The 20,398-nt window shown below is 44.9% G+C and overlaps 1 protein-coding gene across 1 annotated transcript in view; it reads left to right on the forward strand.

Moving 5' to 3' along the window:
* The window catches only part of BCL2L14 (BCL2 like 14), a 29,611-nt gene extending 10,401 nt beyond the window's left edge, over window positions 1–19,210 (forward strand). Inside the window, exons 2-6 of the mRNA XM_065405315.1 lie at window positions 9,304–9,725; window positions 13,825–13,992; window positions 15,225–15,295; window positions 16,671–16,943; window positions 17,934–19,210. Of these exons, the coding sequence (XP_065261387.1) occupies window positions 9,311–9,725; window positions 13,825–13,992; window positions 15,225–15,295; window positions 16,671–16,943; window positions 17,934–17,975 (969 nt within the window). The 5' untranslated portion in view covers window positions 9,304–9,310 and the 3' untranslated portion in view covers window positions 17,976–19,210. The remainder of the gene's footprint in view (window positions 1–9,303; window positions 9,726–13,824; window positions 13,993–15,224; window positions 15,296–16,670; window positions 16,944–17,933) is intronic.
* Window positions 19,211–20,398: the final 1,188 nt, after the last annotated feature.

The following is a 20,398-nucleotide window of genomic DNA, read 5'->3' on the forward strand; positions in this document are numbered from 1 at the left end:
AAGGATCTCTCCCTACAGGGTATTCACACAGGAAAGACTAACGAGGATAGCCATGACCTCCTACACCTCCCTTCAGCAAAGAGCGTCGGCTAATCTCAGAGAGACGGCGCCGCATACTCTGTTGCATCCAGTGAGATGGTCAGACTGTCAGTGGCTCACACGGAGTGGAAAAGGGGAGGGAAGATGGGTTCACACACTCCTAGACCCAGGTAGCCTCCTCGCCGGACGATGCCAGGCCGAGTTAGCGTACCGTGGGTCGGATCTCCTAAAAGATCCTCTAGTTACCGGGCTTGCGTTTAGAGTAGTTCTGGTCACGAGCCAAAAGACTTCGCAGAGTACTCTGGGCGTCTTCCGGTAACACTCAATTCACACTGGTGTACACACACACACACACACACACACACACACACACACACACACCAAGGCCTTACTCCAGGTACTATTCCCAAGTACCTCGATGCATCACTCGAGGCGGTAAAAACCCCTCTTGAGGCGGTAAACAACCCCTCTGTCCGGACTATGAGGCGGTAAAAACCCCTCCTGCTGAGGCAGTAACAACCCCTCAACACAGGTGCAATCCTATGCACCTCGCATATGCATACAGGGGGCGGCAAACAATTCCCCTACGCCGCTCAGCATCTGACCTTGCTGCACAGTCAATAAGTTCGGATGGCGTGAGCCCAACAGGGACAGACGGCCCCACGGACAGTCCTCCTCCGACACCCCAATAGAGATTTCAAAAGGTCTCCTACCTCTATTGTGGCGCCATGGGGTTCGAAGGGGAACGATCCGTAGCAACTGCCGGTGCCTCTGCGGGCGTTGCCATCCCGGACGAGCCCCCAAATTGTCGGAGAAAAACTGAGTTCTCACTCTTTTGTTTGGGTACAGCAAGTCAGAAGCTTTATTAACTCTCACAATTGTACAGAGGGAGAGAGCTAAGCAGGTCTCTCTCTCTGATACCTAATTACAACAAGCATTTATACCTTTCATTACAGAAATAATGAGGGACAGCTGCATTTTGTTTATACATAAGCCATCTTGATATCTTATTTCTTAATTGTTTTGACTCTTGCCAACATACAATATTTCCTATACCTTATCTACACAAGGTCTTCTACACCTTATCTATACAAGGTCACAATAACTTCTCACACAGTACTTTCTCACCCGCCTCACACAATCCTCGCTTCTACAAATCTCGCGTTATCAGGGCTACAGTTAGCCTGACTCTTGCTAACAAACTGTCATGCATTGCAGTTCTTTTCTGACCGTTCTTTTTCTGCTTCCACATGAGTAAAGACAAATAAATACATACACTAAAAAGCCGGCTTTTCAGAAACTCATCTAAAAGCAGGTTCCTGAGGAAATGAACTCTCTCATGCAACAGGCCTGGTGAGTCTCTGTTCAGAGCTCACCTGTGGTGGTCAAGGTAATGAAGCGGGAAGTCTTCTGTAAACAACAATTCTAAACCACAAATGAAGACTTAAAACTTTTAGCTAAACAGTGTAATAAACTAATTATGGATTATTTCCTCCTTTACTTACCTGCCATGACCTGGCTTTAGGTGCTCTCCCTGTCATCTGCAGTAGTGACATTTCTGATGCCTAAAGCAATTTAGAGAATATGGCTTCTCACTTCAGGGGCTTGGCTTCACTGTTTTAAGCTGTGTTATAACTCGAGTTGCCCCTAACTCCAGTCCCATCCACACGCTTGGGTGACATGGTGTTTTTAACTCAGGTGGGCTGGCCAATTGGGGGGAGATATAAGCTACTACACAAGTGAGCACTACTAGTCGGCTGCTTACACAGCTACTCAGTAGGGTGGACACAGGTGAGCACTGCTAGTCCTCCAGTACTTTTCCAATTTTCCCCCTACGTGCCCAGAAAGGACAGATAATTTCTCCCACAATTCACTAGGAAAGAATTCATGGAGCAGTACAACTTAGTGCAGTACAAAGATCCATGGGATGCACCTCCCAGAAGTCCTTGCAACACATATGAGCGAGTACAGCACCAGCGTAGACTCGCCTCCTGTGTTCTCTTGCAGTGTGTCTAGTCTGACTCAAGCGAGGCTGACTCAAGTGTAGATAACTCAGGTTAACTCTGCAGTGAAGACATACCCTAGGTGCTAGGACATGTCACGAAGGAATAAATTCCCAAGTCAGATTGGCAGAGACCCTGAGGGTTTTTTTTGCGTTCCTCTGCAGCGTGGGGAATGAATCACTTGCTGGCTTCAGCTAGAGTAAATGGTGTATTCACTGTAACTTGACCTCTTTAAATCAAGATTTGAGGACTTAAATAACCTCTGGCTGAGTTACTGGCCTGTTACAGGGATGGGTGCGGTTCTGTGACATGTGATGTGCAGGAAGTGAGACCAGATCATGATGGTCCCTTCTGGCCTTAAAGTCTGTGAGTCTGTCTTCAGGAAACCAAGTGCTGAAACCTAGTGTTAGGCCAGATCTAATGCGAGATGCTACTTCTCTTGCAATCCTTTCCATGACCCTTAGATCTCTCCTGTTTCTGACCTTGTGAGATGGTGATAATCCTGAAGAGTCCCCAAACTCACACTTCCTTTATGCCAAGAGGGCATAAATAGTCCTGTTGATTTCAGAGGGGCTACTCTTCTAAGCAAAGCTGCTGCATCAGGCCCAGAGCTAGTGAATGGCCCTATTCTTTTGCACGTTGGGTTCTTCCAGGATGAAAGTTGTTAGGTGCATAAGAGCTTGTTTGCAGGAATCTGAAAGGGTGAGGTCCTCTCTAGACCCTCCTCCCCTAGTGGGGAGAAATAGTCTATTATATATCATCCAAATTTGAAAGAGATGTAAAACAAAGGTCCTGGCCATCTCATGTGAATGAAGTTGCCATGTGCTCTTCTTGTGACTCTGCTGACAGCAGGGTTATTTATAATACATTATTTTGTAACTATTTTTTTCCCTGGAGAAAACTCCCCCATCTTGTCAAATCTTGGGGAGCAATCTTGTCTCCCATTTTAACCATATCTTATCGTTCCAGTCATTCTCAGAAGCCAGGACACATCCTTCCAGTTGAGGATCAGGCTTCCTGAGGACCCTATCAATATTGCCCTCCTCCAAAGAAATTGAATTTCAACATATACAGAGTCTTAGCCTGGGAACCCTGAGGCAGCTGTAAAAGTAGGAGGATGCATATGCAAAGCCCTCTAATGTCTTTCCATGCTTCCCTATAAAATATCCATTCCATTAAGGGCCCAGTGATCTCCCCTTCTGCAGCCACTTCTATCTGACTCTCTCGTAGCTATGACAACTTGGCAATAGCAGCCTTTAATGGCTGCCTGAATCTGAGCCTTTAGTTGCTAGGATATCCTAATGCATAGGCATATTAACCTTGCATTGCAGTCTTGTGGAGAGCCTTCTGGCTCATCCGTAAAAGGGGGTTGTGATAAATTGTTACTGTCACTTCTTCTTCAGTGTTTCTTTTCAGAACTTGTGCCTGGTTCTCATTTACTAGCAATGGGAATGAGTTTTAAAAGGGTCAGGAATGACCCCTAATGCTCCCCTGCTAGCACAAAGGCTCTTTGTGTCATCCCTGCCTCCAGGAGGTGTCAGGAATGGGGATAGGAAGAGGGGAAGTGGGTGGGAAAGGTGCAGGGAAGTGATGTGGCTGGAGAATTGACCTACAGCTACACCTTGCTTCCTGGAAACCTTCAGAAGCAGTGTAAATTAGAGGAGCCCAGAGGCTGCTCTTACTACTTACACTGGGGGTTGGGCAGGACTTAGAACCAACCCTGGATACAGGAGTTGCAAAGGTATTTTTACAGCCATGTCTGCATCCCTGCCCCACACGCAGGGATGGGATAACTGAGAACCAGGCCCTTGTGTCTACCCCATTCCTTTCCCATCTTCAGAGTCTCTCACAGCAGTTAGAATTCTTTCCTTCATTTCTGTTTCTTACATGTGTTTGCAATTCTCACCTCCTCTTCATCTGGTTTAATTGCTCCTTATCTGATGATGTCTTTCTGCCTCTTTCCTGATGGGTTTTCAGATTGGTTTCTATTGTAAACTCAGCGGCTCCTGTCCTTCAGAGCAGCCAGTGCGCTAGAGTTCATGGTGCAGCATGTGTAGGCATTGTCATTACTGCGGGCAGGAGCTACTTGGTGCAGATAGGGAGTAGTGTCCTCTCTTCTCCTATATCCCACTGCCTCATCTCTGCCCAGTAAATAGTTCAGAGTCTTTCGCTTGCTCTTACTCAAATGCATCGCATGCCTTATTGAAATGAACTTTACCCAAAAAGCCCGTCGGGGATAGCAAGATGTCTTTCTATGTTGATTTCATTTTAGTATATTTTTCAAATGTACTAGTAGATGTTGCCTAAAATTGCAACATACCACTACTGAAAAAGGAAACTGGGTGGGTGAGTGGGTGGGGGTGTTAAAATTAAAATCAAGGTTACCATCTGCCCGGAGCCCATAGTGACAACGGAGATTCAATTGAGGCTATTTCTGTGACTCTGTCTCTCTTGTGTTTTGTGTTCATGAAGAATTGGGGAAGGTGGCATATAAATGACTTACTAGTTCACAAAAGCCTGGGAAATCATGCATGTGCACACACAAGATACACACTACGGCTAGAAACATTTTTTTATCTGATCTCTCTTCCCGCATCTTCCCCCTCCCCCCAACTTTTATGATTCTTTCTCTCTATGGTTTGCATTATTATTTAAATGTTTTCGGACCCAGCACTGACCTCTCTTTCCATTGCTTTAAAGACTCTAATGGCTTCCCAGACTCTAGGAATTTCCCAAAGCAGTGGCTGAAATGGGTCTTTCCCCTCTAATGAAAAGCATAAGGTCTAAAATGAAATATGGTTTTGAGCTGTTATATCTTCGCACAGCAGGGTAAGGTAATGGGGGCTGTAGGCTTGTAAGCTAGAACTGGAACCGAGTTACAAAGTTTACACCCCCATTTTTCTGAAATTCCTGATTATTTGGATATGTGGTTTTGGTTTAAGCCAAGCTCTGTTGTTAATATTTAGGTATTTGCAGTCCTCAGAGGTGGTTGGGGAGGTTGTTTTGCCTCAACAAAAACCCTTAAAATCCAATGCAACGTTAGAATACTTTCTAAGCTGCTCCTCTTTCATATCTGACTAGTGACTGTAGCCTGACATCCTTGCTCAAGACATTGGCCTGTGCATAAAGCTAAAACAGAGGAATACATGGAGGTCAGTTGCCTGTGTTTTTTATCCTAATGGAGTCATTTCACTGTGAGGACTCTGCATGTCTCTTGCATAGACAGAACTCCAAGGCAACAGTGGGCAGCAGTAAAATGCTTCGAGTTCCTTGGGACTTTGGCAATATCCTGGCCTGCATGGTAAATAGCCTGCATTTTTGCCTGGACTGAAGGCCCAATGACTGTTTCAAGATCTAATAGTTTGCAAGCCATTAGGTGCTGAGGTGGCTGTTATAGGCCATTGGAAAGCTGGGACTCATGGCTTTCCAAGGACACTTCACATGCCAATGAGGAGTCAACAACCAAAGTTGTATAGAGGAAGATGAAGAAAGACAAGGAAGCTTGTTTAACTTCAGTGGGCAATTGTAGGACCTCTTGAATGTGGGAAATAGGAAATTATTAGCATGTCAGCAGCAGCGTGGAATTCAAACAGCGTATCAGACATTTTTCCTAGGAGAGGCTATCATAGACGAGATATTAAAGTTAATCTTCTAACTTTTCTTTGCTACATTTTAGTTAGTTAAAGGTCAATGATAAAAGTATTGGGCAAAAAAAAAAATAATGCAGTACATTAGGTGACAAGCTTGCTATAAGACCTCATGTTTTGTGACTTATCAGGGCAGAGAAGCACATTGACAGACTAATACAGATGCTTTCAGGACCTTTTCTAAGCATGTGTCCCAGGCAGCACCTGCCCCATCTGCCATTACGGAGTGGAAAGATGAGGAGGCTGGGGGTCTTTTCCCATACACTAGGGAGAAAGGATTGGTGTCTGCCAGAACTGGGGATTTGGAAGCAGGTCCACTGTGGCCTCTGTTTGTAGCGCAGCATTCTGGCCTGCAATCCAGTCACTGAGTCCCTCCCCCACACACAGTGATGTTGCTGTGTCTGTTCCCAATGGAGGTGTTGAAGATTTAGAAATTCAGCTGATGTAAATCAACACAGCTCCACTGACTTCAGTGGAGCTATGCTGGTTTACACCAGTGGAGATCTGGCCCTCAGTACACACTACAGTAACTCCTCACTTAACGTCGTCGTCCTGGTTAACGTTGTTTCATTGTTACGTCGCTGATCTATTAGAGAACATACTTGTTTAAAGTTGCGCAATGCTCCCTTATAACGTTGTTTGGCAGCCGCCTGCTTTGTCCACTGCTTGTAGGAAGAGCAGCCCGTTGGAGCAAGTGGTGGGGGCTTGGAACCAGGGTGGACCAGCAGCTCCCCTATCAGCTCCCCTAAGTTTCCCAGCAGGCTCCTGTTTGCTGTGAAGAGGGAGGGAATAGGGGTGCTAATGTCATGGTGTCCCCCTGCCCTCACTCCTGTACCGCATTTCCACAGGAAGGGGGGCAAGACACAACAGGTCTCAGGATGGAGGGAGCTTGCTGGCAGCAGCTGCTGTCTCAACTTGCTGATCTAGTTAAAAAGGCAATGTACTTAAACTCGGGTCAGTGTACTTAAAGGGGCAATGTGCGTCTCCCTCTCACACACACAGGGTGTGTGTGTGTCTCACGTGCGCGCGCGCGCACGCACACACACACACACACACACGGTGTGTGTCTCGTTCTGCCATGCTGTGTCTCCTCCCTCCATTAGTGCTGGCTTGTAGAGTGTGAGGCTACATTAACAACAATGTGTTAATCCTTGAGGGCTCAGCCGAGTACTAGTTCATCATTTAGCAGTGAGGCATTCCCTGAGAAATATTCAGCCAATCGCTCAGACAAACAGGTTTGTTTACATTTGCAGGAGATAATGCTGCCTGCTTCTTGTTTACAATGTCGTCTGAAAGTGAGAACAGGCATTTTCAGGGCACTGTTGTAGCCAGTATCATAAGATATTTATGTGCCAAATGTGCTAAAGATTCATATGTCCCTTCATGCTTCAACCACCATTCCAGGGGACATGCGTCCACGCTGATGATGGGTTCTGCTTGATAACAATCCAAAGCAGTGCAGACCAATGCATGTACATTTTCATCATCTGAGTCAGATGCCACCAGCAGAAGGTTGATTTTTCTTTTTTGGTGTTTCCGGTTCTGTAGTTTCCACATTGGAGTGTTGCTCTTTTAAGACTTCTGAAAGCATGCTCCACACCTCGTCCCTCTCAGATTTTGGAAGGCACTTCAGATTCTTAAACCTTGGGTCAAGTTCTGTAGCTATCTTTAGAAATCTCACATTGGTACCTTCTTTGTGTTTTGTGAAATCTGCAGTGAATGTTCTTAAAATGAACAAAATGTGCTGGGTCATCATCCGAGGCTGCTATAACATGAAATATATGGCAGAATACGGGTAAAACAGAGCAGGGGACATGCAATTCTCCCCCAAGGAGTTTAGTCACAAATTTAATTAACACATTTTTTTAACGAGCGTCATCAGCATGGAAGCATGTTCTCTGGAATGGTGGCCAAAGCATGAAGGGGCCTACGAATGTTTAGCATATCTGGCACGTAAATCCCTTGCAATGCCAGCTACAAAAGTGCCATGCAAATGCCTGTTCTCACTTTCTGGTAACATTGTAAATAAGAAGCAGGCAGCGTATCTCCCCTAAATGTAAACAAATTTATTTGTCTTAGCGATTGGCTGAACAAGAAGTAGGACTGAATGGACTTGTGGGTTCTGAAGTTTTATATTTTGTTTTTGAGTGCAGTTATGTAAAAAAAATCTATTTGTAAGTTGTACTTTCACGACAGAGATTGCACTACAGTACTTGCATGAGGTGAATTCAAAATTACTATTCCTTTTATCATTTTTACAGTGCAAATATTTGTAATAACAAATATACACTTTGATTTCAATTACAACACAATACAATATATATGAAAATCTAGAAAAAAATCCAAAATATTTAATAAATTTTAATTGGTATCTTATTGTTTAACAGTGCGATTAAAACTGCGATTAATCGCGATTAATTTTTTTGAGTTAATCGCGTGAGTTAACTGTGATTAATCGACAGCCCTACTACAAACATGACAGCTAGATGCTTCCTTTAAAAAAAAGCTGAGATTCTTGTATCTCTCGATGAATCCAGGAGCTGGGGGTTTAAGAAACTCCAAATATCATGAGGCTCGCATTAACATCATAAGAGTTGGCAACACTGCAAAGTTTTATAGTTGGGGAGGGGCTGATGGCACCCAGCAGAGAGCGGGGGTAAATGTGGATTTAGTGAAATTTGCACACAGGATGTGCTTTAGTTAACGGAAATCTTTTCTTCCATCACATCCTTGTGAGAATCAGTATTAATATAACAACCTTTCCTGTTCCCTGCATTCTTCCCAAAGTTAACAGCTTCCCAATTGCGTCTGGTATCTCTCGCACCGATCTCCAAGCCACCCATGCTAGGAATTGCTGCCCAGTTTGACATACACCAAGTTCCTTTCTCTCCTCCTTCATAATAGTTCTGAAAATTCAGCTGTTCCAAGGAGCATCCCCTCAACAATGACCATGTGTCACTTTGCTTGATCACTCTACTGTAACTATTTGTGCCTTTAGATTGTAAGATCTTTGCATCAGGGACTCTGCCTAGCATAGGAATATTCCTATATTGCATAGGGGCTTCCTGGGTCATTAAGTCCAATCCAATGCTATCACAGACAACTCTATCTTTTTAAGCCCGTTAAATAAACTTATCAAGCTCTGTCAAAACTAGCAAGGTTGTTTGCCCCCATTGGAATGCTATCCCAGAAATGCGGCAAAGGTTACCTCCTGTAAAGCACCATGTACATTTGCATCAACTTAGAAACAATAACATGTGGAAAGTTTCTGGCAAAATCCATCCCCTTGCCTGAATGATATTCCAGAAACCATGTTAGGGTAGCCAAATCCAATTCAAGCCAACAAAAAATAATGGGAGAGAGGGAGCATGCTGTAGTGGCTCCTTGCCCCCTGAGACTCGTTCTTCCAGACCTATAAAGTTGCTTGGACAAGCCACTTAACCTCTCTGTAAAATAATACTTCCCTGGCTTACGGGCGCTGTGAGGCTTAAGTCATTGAAGTTTGTAAGGTGCTTTGGTGAAAGGCTCTATAGCAATGCCAAGTATTATTCAGAATTAAGAAAAACGATGTGCTCCCTAAGCCATTAAGACTAACAAGGAATCTGTCCTTGTAGGGGCAAGATGAATTCAACCAGTGACGCCAACATGGAAGAGATCTCTCTGGAGGATGAGGATAGAGACACCGTGGAATACAAAGTTCTTATGGCATATGCCCAGCGACGACTCTCCGTGAGTAAATATGGGCAACTTCTGAAAAGGGAGACGAAGAGCTTGCAAGGATCGTCTACAGAGAGAGGGGAAAGGGAAGGGATCCCTCAGGCCGGTAAGGGTGAGACACACCAAGAACTGTCAATCCAGGACAAAGGGCCCACTCCCCAACGTAAAAAGCAAAAGAAGAAAAAGTTTATCTGGCGACGCCTGCTGCTTTCCTGTGCCAGAGGAGAGAGGGAGGAGGGCCCACAGGAGCTAGCCACGAACCAAGACACTGTGAATGGGTATGGCTTAAAGATGCCGATGGCACTCCAGATATCAGAAGGTGGGAGCCTGAATAGTTTCTCTTTCTGTCTCCAGTCCCTTCTTCATGCTGATTTCTATTTCTCTCTTAAATAGCTTATTGATGGCTGATAATGCTGCCTTTCTCCTTTACTTGTTAATATATTCTTTCATGCCAGCTGTGGGAATAAAATTGCCAGTCCTGCTCCCTAAACAAAAAGCAGAGTAGATTCATGCTTGTAATACACCTTTTAGTCTCCAGACTCTGAACCTATACACTGGCCATAATCGTACAATTGCACAGATTTGCATTTCCAAGCACTAGCTTATTGTTCCCTGAACTTGGCTAGAGAATGTAATGAAGAGTAGTTTAAAAAAACAATAGATGTGGGCCAGACTGTAGTCTCTTATGGTAAAATCAGCAAAGAGAGGGCTGAGAGGAAATCCATCCAAGGGGTCTACTCAAGCAGTTTTCCTCATAGAATCATAGGATTGGAAGGGACCTTGAGAGGTCATCTAGTCCAGTCCCCTGCGCTCAAGGCAGGACTAAGTATTATTAGGCCATTCCTGCCAGGTGTTTGTCTAACCTGCTTTTAAAAATCTCCAGTGATGGAGATTCCATGACCTCCCTGGGCAATTTATTTGTGTTTAACCACACTGACAGTTAGGAATTTTTTTCCTAATGTCCAACCTAAATGTCCAACCTAAACCGCCCATTGCTTCTTGTCCTATCCTCAGAGGTTCAGGAGAACAATTTTTATCCCTCCTCCTTGTAACAGACTTTTATGTACTTGAAAACTGTTATCGTGTCCCCTCTGAGTTCTCTTCTCCAGACTAAACAAACCCAATGTTTTCAATCTTCCCTCATAGGTCATGTTTTCTAGACCTTTAATAATTTTTGTTGCTCTTCTCTGGACTTTCTCCAATTTGTCCACATCTTTCCTCAAATGTGGCGCCTAGAACTGGACATAATACTCTAGCTGAGGCCTAATCAGTGCTGAGTCAAGAGGAAGAATTACTTCTCGTGTCTTGCTTACAACACTCCTTGCTTACAATACATCCCAGAATGATGTTTGCTTTTTTTTTGGCGAGTGTTACACTGTTCACTCTTATTTAGTTTGTGATCCACTATGACCCCCAGATCTTCTTCTGCGGTATCCATCCTAGGCAGTCATTTCCCATTTCCTGTGTGTGCAACTGATTGTTCCTTCCTAAGTGGAGTACTTTGCATTTGTCCTTATTGAATTTCATCCTGTTTTCTTCAGACCATTTCTCCAGTTTGTTCAGATAATTTTGAATTTTAATCCTATCCCCCAAAGCACTTGCAACCCTTTCCAGCTTGGTATCATCTGCAAACTTTATAAGTGTACTCTCTAAATAGAACTGGACGCAGAACTGATCCCTGCAGGACCCCACTCAATATGCCCTCCTAGCTTGACTGACCACTGATAACTACTCTCTGGGAATGGTTTTCCAACCAGTTATGCACCCATCTTATAGTAGCTCCATCTCGGTTGTACTTCCCTAGTTTGTTTGAGAAGGTCATGCGCTGGCTCTGCACCCCCAGTGTCCTCTGCTCCCTGGCATCATAGCTGAAATGGAAACACTGTACCAAGGCTTTTCTAACTTTTCCCACAGCAGCCACCATTACTGCAGGATCCTTCTTAAAAGGGGTTCCCTACTGAAGAGGGAGGGCAAGGTAACACAGCCCCCAGCTGGGTGCCTTCTCCTGAGGAATCTCCATGGGACCCCAGAAAGGTATGGGTCACGTTCCCAGCCCCACCCCCATCCAATGCAGGCCTACCACCTGGCCCAGGGATCCCAAACCTACAGAGAGCTCTCCATGGGGTCTTGAGAAGAGGGAACAAAGTGGCTGAGCCTATCCTCCTCTGTGCAGCAGGCAGGAATGCTGCATGTAGAGGGTGCCTATCTCCACGCTCAGATTTAGGGGGCCACTCTCTGGCCCATTATCAGTGATTTATCATACACCCAGTATCCAAAGGCCATCCCTTAGATAAGGTGCTGTGTCATGGCTGATGAGACTCCACCAGGTCTCCATGGGCAACTAGCTCATGCCCTAGAGCACAAGGGTCAAGATAGGTGATAGGATGGCCTGGTTTACCAGGTACATCAACCTCTTGCAAGGTGGCCCCAGTGTTCTACTCAGAGTAAGACTTTTGTCCCAGCTTCAGTATTATTGACCGAATTACCTCCTGTGATAAGTCATTGCCTTCTCCCCCCTTTGCTATATCTACAGGGCCTCCTAAAACAACCCATAACTCACATCTCCAATCCAGTCACCCCACCAGATTCTAAATCCTCCCAAGTATCTAGGACAAGCCACCCAACCAGTCATCCTCCCAGCTGTCAGAGCTGGTTACATCTATCGATACAAGCTCTCTGCCTACTCCTCCTACCCTTGTGGATAAGTGGGCCTAACCCGACTCTTCCATTGGCAAAAATAATTTGCCCACCTCCAGATGCCATCTCCCACCACATAGTTTTTTTTTTTTGTTTTTTTTTTAATTTCCTGCCCAGACATTATTAAGAAAGGTCATGCTGGCCTGTTTTAGTAATCTGACATTCCTTTCAATGTACCATAAATCAACCAGCAGGTGGCAGTGTGAACTCAACTACAAATGCTGTTTTCTTCATGTTTCCCCCATCAGTACCGTAAGAGGTAGGGTTTGGTCCTAAAACCAGGCTTCACCAATACGGTAGCAGATTACTATCCCAAGCCCCAAAACAGCGAACGCACGTTTGCAGGGGAACCTGCTACTTGTAGCAATGTGGGATGCAGGCATCCTGCAGGAAAGCAGGGTGCTTGCTGGGATCATTTGTATGTCAGTCCCAGATTGTCTTCCTAGATCAGACACCAGCTCAGCTATGAATTCTGGGGCCAACATTTCCAAACCTGGGTACCTAATGTTAGGCTTCCAAATTCATGTTTAGGCAGTGGAATAAATGGCCTGATTTCTGTCCTGCACCCCCTTCTTCCTCCCCCCCCCCCCCAAGGTCTGAGCTAGGGTGACCAGATGTCCCGATTTTATAGGGACAGTCCTGATTTTGGGGTCTTTTTCTTATATAGGCTCCTATTACCCCCCACCCCCATCCCGATTTTTCACATTTGCTGTCTGGTCACCCTAGTCTGAGCACTCAGCAGCTCCCAGACAAGTTCTGCAAAATGATATAAAGGGAGCTCCTTTCAGAGCTGGATCATCCAGGAGCTGGTCTAGCTGTCTGCTGGTCGCACAGGAGCTGTCCCTTGCGGGATCAGAGTTGAGGTCCCAAGCTCCCAGGGACTGAGTGCAGGAAAGAGCAACTTCCAGCTTGGACAAGCTCAGCAGCAACCTCCCGCTCAGTTGGTTGGTATGAGAGAGCCCCTGTTTGGCTGACTGACCACACTGATGTTTATAGATCACAAAGGTCCTGGATAGAGTCTTAGCTGCAGCAGTGTGTGTGTATGTGTGTAGCATACAGCAAGCCCGGCCACTGGATAAAGGGCTCTGTTAATGGTCATGTCTACTCCAGCCTCTTGCCATACAAGACAAACACAGAGAACTCTCAGCCTGGGGGAGAGGGAGAGATTGTCTTTTATTAAAACTCATCACCACAGTGTTTTATACAATTGGGCGTAGATGAACCAGCCGTTTACAATATCGCAATACAACCAGCTCTAAAAGCTGCTATCCTAAGGATAGGGTGACCAGATGTTCCGATTTTATAGGGACAATCCCAATATTTGGGGCTTTGTCTTATGTAGGCGCCTATCACCCCCACCCCCATCCTGATTTTTCACACTTGATGTCTGGTCCCCCTACCTAAAGAGCAAAGCAATCTCCTCTTCTAATGTGCAATAGTCTCCAGAGGTACAAAGGCGCGCAGTAACCCATGAACATCACATACTATCTTCTACTGGGAGAGCTACTGCTCAGATAATGGAAAAAGTTCGTGGTGTATCGTGGGTGTCTAGCATTCCCCTCCACTCCTAATTACAGCCACCTGACCCTGAAGAGCAGCAAGACTCTGTGATAGGGAAATGTGCCTCTTGCTCTTGTCCTGTTCTTCCTCCTCAGGGTTCTGTGAATGCTAATGAGTTGAGCTTGATTGAGAGACTAACCAGCAGAATTTCTTTTTTCCAGGTGAGACACAGGATTTCCTCCACGTTGCAGACAGACTTGCTAAGATAGTGAATGCCAGGTCGCACTCAGCTCCCCGGGGAGTGGGTTTCAGAGCGCTAGAGCGCACTCCGAGTCTAGAGGCAGATGGTGGACAGCTCAAATTCTCTCAGCAAGAGGGAGGTGAAAAAGGTAAGATTGACTGACTGAGGTAGCGCAGTGAAATTACTCAAAAACAACGTGTCCAGTGGCACCTTAAAGACTAACAGGTTTATCTGAGCATTAGCTTTCGTGGGTAAAAAAAAACACTTTGTCAGATGCATCAACTACTCAGTGCATGATCCTATGCTTAGAGCTACAGTCTGGATACTGTATAACTGTAATTGGGGAAGGCTTGTGCTGAAGAAACGAGCCCGTTTTCTGGTTATTCAAGTTCCAGGTACCCCTCCTACCACTGTTGTTGTTGTTGTTGTTAGTTTGTGTTACAGGAGGCACTTAGAGGCACCAGCTGAGATCACAAACACTTAGTAGCACACAGTAGAGGCTAGCACAGTAGAGCCCTGATCTCAGCTGGGGCCCCTGGGTGCTACTGTAATACAAATAATTAATAAAGCTCTTGAAAATGTTGACGTCTGAATTGAACGTGACAGAGAGCCTGGGTGGGGAAACAGAGGCACAGGTAGATGAAATGACTTGCTGCAGGCTGAAGGCAGAGCCAGGAATAAATCCGTAGTCTTCTGCTGCCAAGCCCAGTGCCTTATTCACTGGACCACGCTGCCTTTGAGGGTTGCTGTCTCCTTCAGCAAGGTGACTGCACTGACTGCATGATCCATTGGCTACACTATATATCTGGATCATTTGTTTTTCACAGTCTCAGTGGGGTTTTCTTTCTCTTTTGGTGTGAGGTTTTCAGAGCTCTCTTTTCATTCAGAGGAGGGCTGCCAGCCATGGTAGCACGTTCCTTGCTCCGCTTGTTTGGCAAGCGGACTCTCCATAGCTTGCCAGAGCTGCCACTAGCAGCTGTTGCTCCTGACTTGGGGGGGTGGAGCCTTGTACTCCCACTAGCCACTTCAGGCTCTTGCCTCCAATATCAGATGCTCTTTGAAGAAAGCAAGAATAACTGAGGGATTAAACCCCAGCCTCATTCCCTGACTGGAGCAAAACTCTATACAGCATAATAAATGGCTGGAACTCGTAACGGACAAAGAACATCTCCTATTCCAGACTATGCTATAAACCTCTGCCTAAAACCTACATACAGGTCTGTCATTGTATAATTTTACCTGGTTCAAGCCACAAAATGGGAGTTGTTTTCTTACAAAGCTGATCATTCTCTATGTGGTGTGGACAATGAGCTAGTTCTTTTAAGTCTGCTACCTGGATCCTGCTAGGAGAAAGTAATTGTTTTTTCCCCCCCACTCCAGATGAAGAAGAGAGGATAATAGAAACAATAGTTGCATTGTTAAGACAATCAGGGGATAAACTGGAAGAAACGGTAATATATACACATATATTTTTAATGGGCATTCACCTATGTGTATGTTGCATTCACTACTGGCAAATGTATAATGAGATGATTAAGGTTGCAAAACCGTTTCATGATTTCATGAAAAACTTCCATGATTTGGACTGAGGCTTTTGTGTGCGAGGCCTCACATCTTAAAGTTTGGGCTTTAAGATTTTCAAAGGCACAAAAGAAAGTAGTTGCCTGGTTCCTATTGAATTTCAGTGGGAGTTGGACATCTAACTGCCTTTTGTGCTTTTGAAAATCTCCCCTTTTCAGCATTAAGCTTGGCACATGAGTAGTTCTCAGGGACAGGGACAGCCCTAGACCAAAAGGTGCCCCAGGTGAGGAGCATCTTCAGTGCCCCCTTCCTTCCAATTGTTAAACTTTTGAATGCCTTATTTTTTAATTGCATTTGTACCCCATTTCATGACTTTGGTGCACGACTTGCATGCATGATTTATCCCCATCATATAAAATGATACATTTTCACGCTAGATCTGTAAATCTGTATCTATTCATTCTGTATAAAAGCAAAGAAAAAAATTTGTTTCCTCTAAGCTTATAGAAACTTTTTAATTTTAAGAATAACGAAATGTACTAACATCAAAACCTGAAACATTTTACTTCAAACATTCTATTTTCCCTTTTGTCGCTAACAACAAATACAGCACCTGGAGCCTGGCGCCCCCCAAGCCAGGCACCCCAAGTGGTCGCCTGGGTTGCCTGTCCCTAAATCTGGCCCTGCCCAGGGAGGTTAAACTCTCTCTGTGTAACTTTATAGGGGTGGAGGGGAAATCTTTTAAATTAAGAGTTAATGTATGGAAATTCTAGCCTGAGCTTGTATAAATTGCCCCCTGCATGAATTCATTAGTTGGAGCGGAGGCTGGGATTTTCAGCACTGAAAGCATAGGTCTCTACCACTTTAACTCCTGGAGCTGGTAGTGGTGGTAGATTCTTGGCCTCTACATAGACCAACCACTAGAGGGAGGACATGTTAGACGCTGAACCAATAGGTTTCACATACACAGTCAGACACCTCACTGAGAGTACAATCCTGCACACACTTTACTCATGCAAGTAATCCTCACTGAAGTCAATGGGACTATGTGAGTAAAGTAACTCCTATGTGTAAGTTTGATAACTCTCATAGGTAAGTTTGCAGGACCAGGCTCTAAGCCTGAAATTGCAGTCTTCTAGAGAGATGTGCTCTCATGTGTGGTCTAATAACGAATATGTTGTTGAATGCAGACTCCATGGAGACGCGAGGGTGGATTTCACTTTTCCAAGCACTAGATTCCCCCTCAGTAAAACTCTGTATTTATGACAATGGCTTTAATGATTAATAGTTATCCTCCTCTTTCAGATAAAAAAGGACAAAACTTTCTATCGCTGTGTCACAAAGATGCTCTCCTATGCCTTCTTCAAGAAACTCACTGATCAGTACCTGAGGGAAGTCCCAGGAGATTCTACCAGGGAGACAGAAGGCAAAATACAGTGCACTAAAGCTGCCTTTGTGATGGAAGTTACGACCAGACTTACAGCCGTGGACAACCATCCTATGAACATGGTCCTGGGGTTTGGAGTAAAGTACCTCAAAGAACATTTTAGCCCTTGGATTCAGAACCATGGTGGATGGGTATGAGATTTGTTTCCTTAGAATGATAGGCTAGCACACCTATATGCAATGAACATCCTTTTGGATAGAAAACAGATGTTAGAAAATTGTACTGCTAAAATATCTCTTTTAGAGGATGAGAGTGGTCAGGAACTATATTACATGGCATAACAGACTCTTACTTGTGATCCCCTGACACCAGACATCTGTCTTTGCACATAAAGGCCCAGATCCCCATTGAAATCTGTGAAAGTTAGGAGCCTATATACCTTTGAGGATCTGGGGCACAGTCCTTTAACCCTGTAATGTGACCCACTAGCATGGCCCCCTTTGACCAGGCAGAGTCCCAGTTCTCTACATCTTCTGTCCTGAAAGCTTCCTTAGTCTATTTTAGGTCTCAAGTTTATGCCCTCTTCCATGCTATCCCTTAAGGAATGCATTCCCACTTCTGTGCCCCCAACAGCATCTCTCCTCTTTCAGCTGCCTCCTTAGAGCCCACCTTTGAAAAGTCCTCCTATACTGATTCCTTCCCCAGCAATGCCTGCTGATCCACACATCTCATTTGTCTGAATTTGATTGCAAACTCCTCAGGCAAAGGACCTTGGCATTCTGTGTTCTGCAAAGCAATGTGGTCAGCTGTGACGCTGTATAAATATATTGCAGCTCTAGACTCTACATCAGTGGTGGGCAACCTGTGGCCCATACGTGGCCTGTCAGGGTAATCAGCTGGCAGGCCGGGAGACAGTTTGTTTACATTGACTGTCCGCAGGCACGGCCGCCTGCATCTCCCAGGAGCCATGGTTCACCGTTCCCGGCCAATGGGCGCTGCGGGTTGCACACCACTGCTCTACATCAATTCAGATTGCTGGCATGTGGGGATGTGTGGTTGATGGCCTCACAGGTCAGTAGTGGAGGAATCCATTGTTGTGATGCACCCATTGACAGCATTTGAAAAGGGGTTATGGTCACACCTCCTATTTTACCAAGTCCTTCTCTTTTCTTCTCTTGCAGGAAAATGCCTTGGGATTAATGGACGAGGAAGAAGTAGAATAAACTTGAGCGGATTCACTCTCCAGGGCATGCTGTAGCTTTACAACAATCCAATGCCAGAGTGATTTTGAAAGGGGAGGGTAGAAGAGGAGAATGCCGTGACTTGAAGGTCCCCAAGGGAAGGAAGTTTGATCACTCTTCTCGAAGCCTTCTGTTAAGGTGGAAATGTTAATCAATGTGTAGGAGAACAAGACTAGCTACTTTTCTCAGTGAGCAAACACCTCACTGGCCATAGAGTGCCACCTTGTGGCTTATGGCTAACATGACTTCAGATGCCTTTTTAAACATTTTAATGGATGTATCTTCAAATACCACAGTGTGTAATCCATGCCAAGAAACACCTGAGTGTAACTGAGCTACAGCTGCAAGGCCAGATTTTCATGTGCTCTGAACCCACTGATGGGGCCAGATTTTTCCACAGAGCTCAGCATGTTAAGTGCCGCAAGTGCTTTTCAGAAGCTGGCCCTTAATGCCATCATCTCACCACTTGCAATCATATTGGCTCCTGCTCATGCGGTATACAGGGCTGTCAACTCTCTCTCCATCTCCCTATCCAGGTGGATCCCATGAATGAACGATCCCATTGATTTCAGTAGAAGGGTTTAGGGTTGTTTAGGGAGAGGGGGAGGACTAGGAGGTGAGGAAGGCTACTCTTGTCAGACTCTTAGCTCTTTATTTTCATTGTCTTCTCCTCTACATAGACCAACCACTGACCCCTTTGCACAGGTATTTTTAATTTGGCCTAGCTCTACTATATTTTTAATTATCTGGAACCATATTGTCCTCCTAAGCATTAATTTGGCTAGTAGTCCAGAAAATACTAGTATTGGGAAGGCTACATAATTCACAGAATTTAACTTGTCTTTTGAATAGTAAGGAAAATTAGCCTGGAGAAAGAGAGATGCTTCCCGTTAAAAGGTAGATTAGAAAAACTTCTGATGAAACATTCAGTAACCAGAATTGGAACTTTGACCATTGAGAATGAGCAATACACTTATGCCTCCTGCCTCCAACCATTGTATTGGAGAGAATAAATTACATTAGTGTGTCATTTAGACTACAACTGCCAGTGAAACCATTCCCAATACTGTTCCTTGATTTGTAGCCCACGTGGCTGATATTTTTTTAACTGGAAAGAGAAGGAATTTGGAACACTGGCAGAAGTTGCAAAATCCTGGAGTTCCATGCATGACTCTCCATGGGCAAATGGTTACACTTCATTAAAAGACTCTACCTTTTTTCTGAGCTGTCCTTGCATTATATCTCCTCATTCTCCATTCAATGTATTCACAAGAGATGTTGTAAATGTTGAGTGGAGGAAAGAACATGCTAACTTCTACACATCCAATTAATCTGAATTAAAGGCACAGGAAGAGTTTAAATTCTCCATTTAAAATATGCCAGTCTTTCAGCGATAACTAGGAATCAGCAGGGATCAAGTATCTTTCTAATAAATTATTTAAATTAAGCTTGAAGAGGTGGTGTGTAACAACCTCTGGCTCTAGCCTCGGCTACACATGGCCTCAAAGTGACTGGGTGCTTAATTTGACACAGCTTAAAGGGACCTGTCAGAGGGTTTTGCCATTTTCTCACAATCAGTCTCCCCACCCCCGCCTTTGTGGCATCTCAGAGTAGGCACCCCAACTCATTAGTCACGTCTGATGAGTTAAGCCATAGACATAGATTACCTAATATATGGTGTATGCTTGACAACTATCCACCCATATTTCCCTCTTTCCTTCTAGCTTCCATTTTACACACCCCTCCACCGCCACCCCACACATTCAAAGGTGTTTTATACAGAAGAGATTAGATTATACCCATCATGTTGCAGTGTACGTCACCCCTGTTGCTACATGCTGCAAATGCTGAGGCTAGCTCTTCAGCTGCCATGAATGGGCCATATTTGCCCATATACACCAGTTGAAGATCAGGTCCCCCCATGTTGGACTATAACAACTCTGCTGTTTCGGACTGTGAGAGGTGGCCTCTGTTACTCCCATGTGGTTTGGGGAATGTTGGTGGTGCAAAGTGAGGTAGTTGCTGTCCTATTATGAACTTGATTCAGGCAATGAGCTGATGGGGTTAAATTCTACACTCAAGCAAGCATGCACAACTCCATTGCCATCAGTGAGGTTATGCTAGAGCTGTAGTTGGCCTAGTGTGTTTCAGCCAATCAAAGACCAGTTTGTTATGAAATAAGGAGGATTCTGACTGGGGGAAGCTGTATTTATTTTCCCTAGCTTGAATCACAGTGCACCGTTCAGCAGGGTCCAGACAGTGCTGGTTTTAACATGCTGCAAATGGAGTAGCAGTGCTGGATCCACAGCCCTCTTCTGCTGTGGTGCTGCTAGTGAGTTAATTGCTCACCAAGAAGGACAGAGAAATGGAAGTTGGCTTGAATGTAACAGTGAAAATTAGCAGCT

The sequence above is a fragment of the Emys orbicularis genome, chromosome 1, assembly GCF_028017835.1.
Source record: "Emys orbicularis isolate rEmyOrb1 chromosome 1, rEmyOrb1.hap1, whole genome shotgun sequence".
NCBI lineage: Eukaryota > Metazoa > Chordata > Testudines > Emydidae > Emys > Emys orbicularis.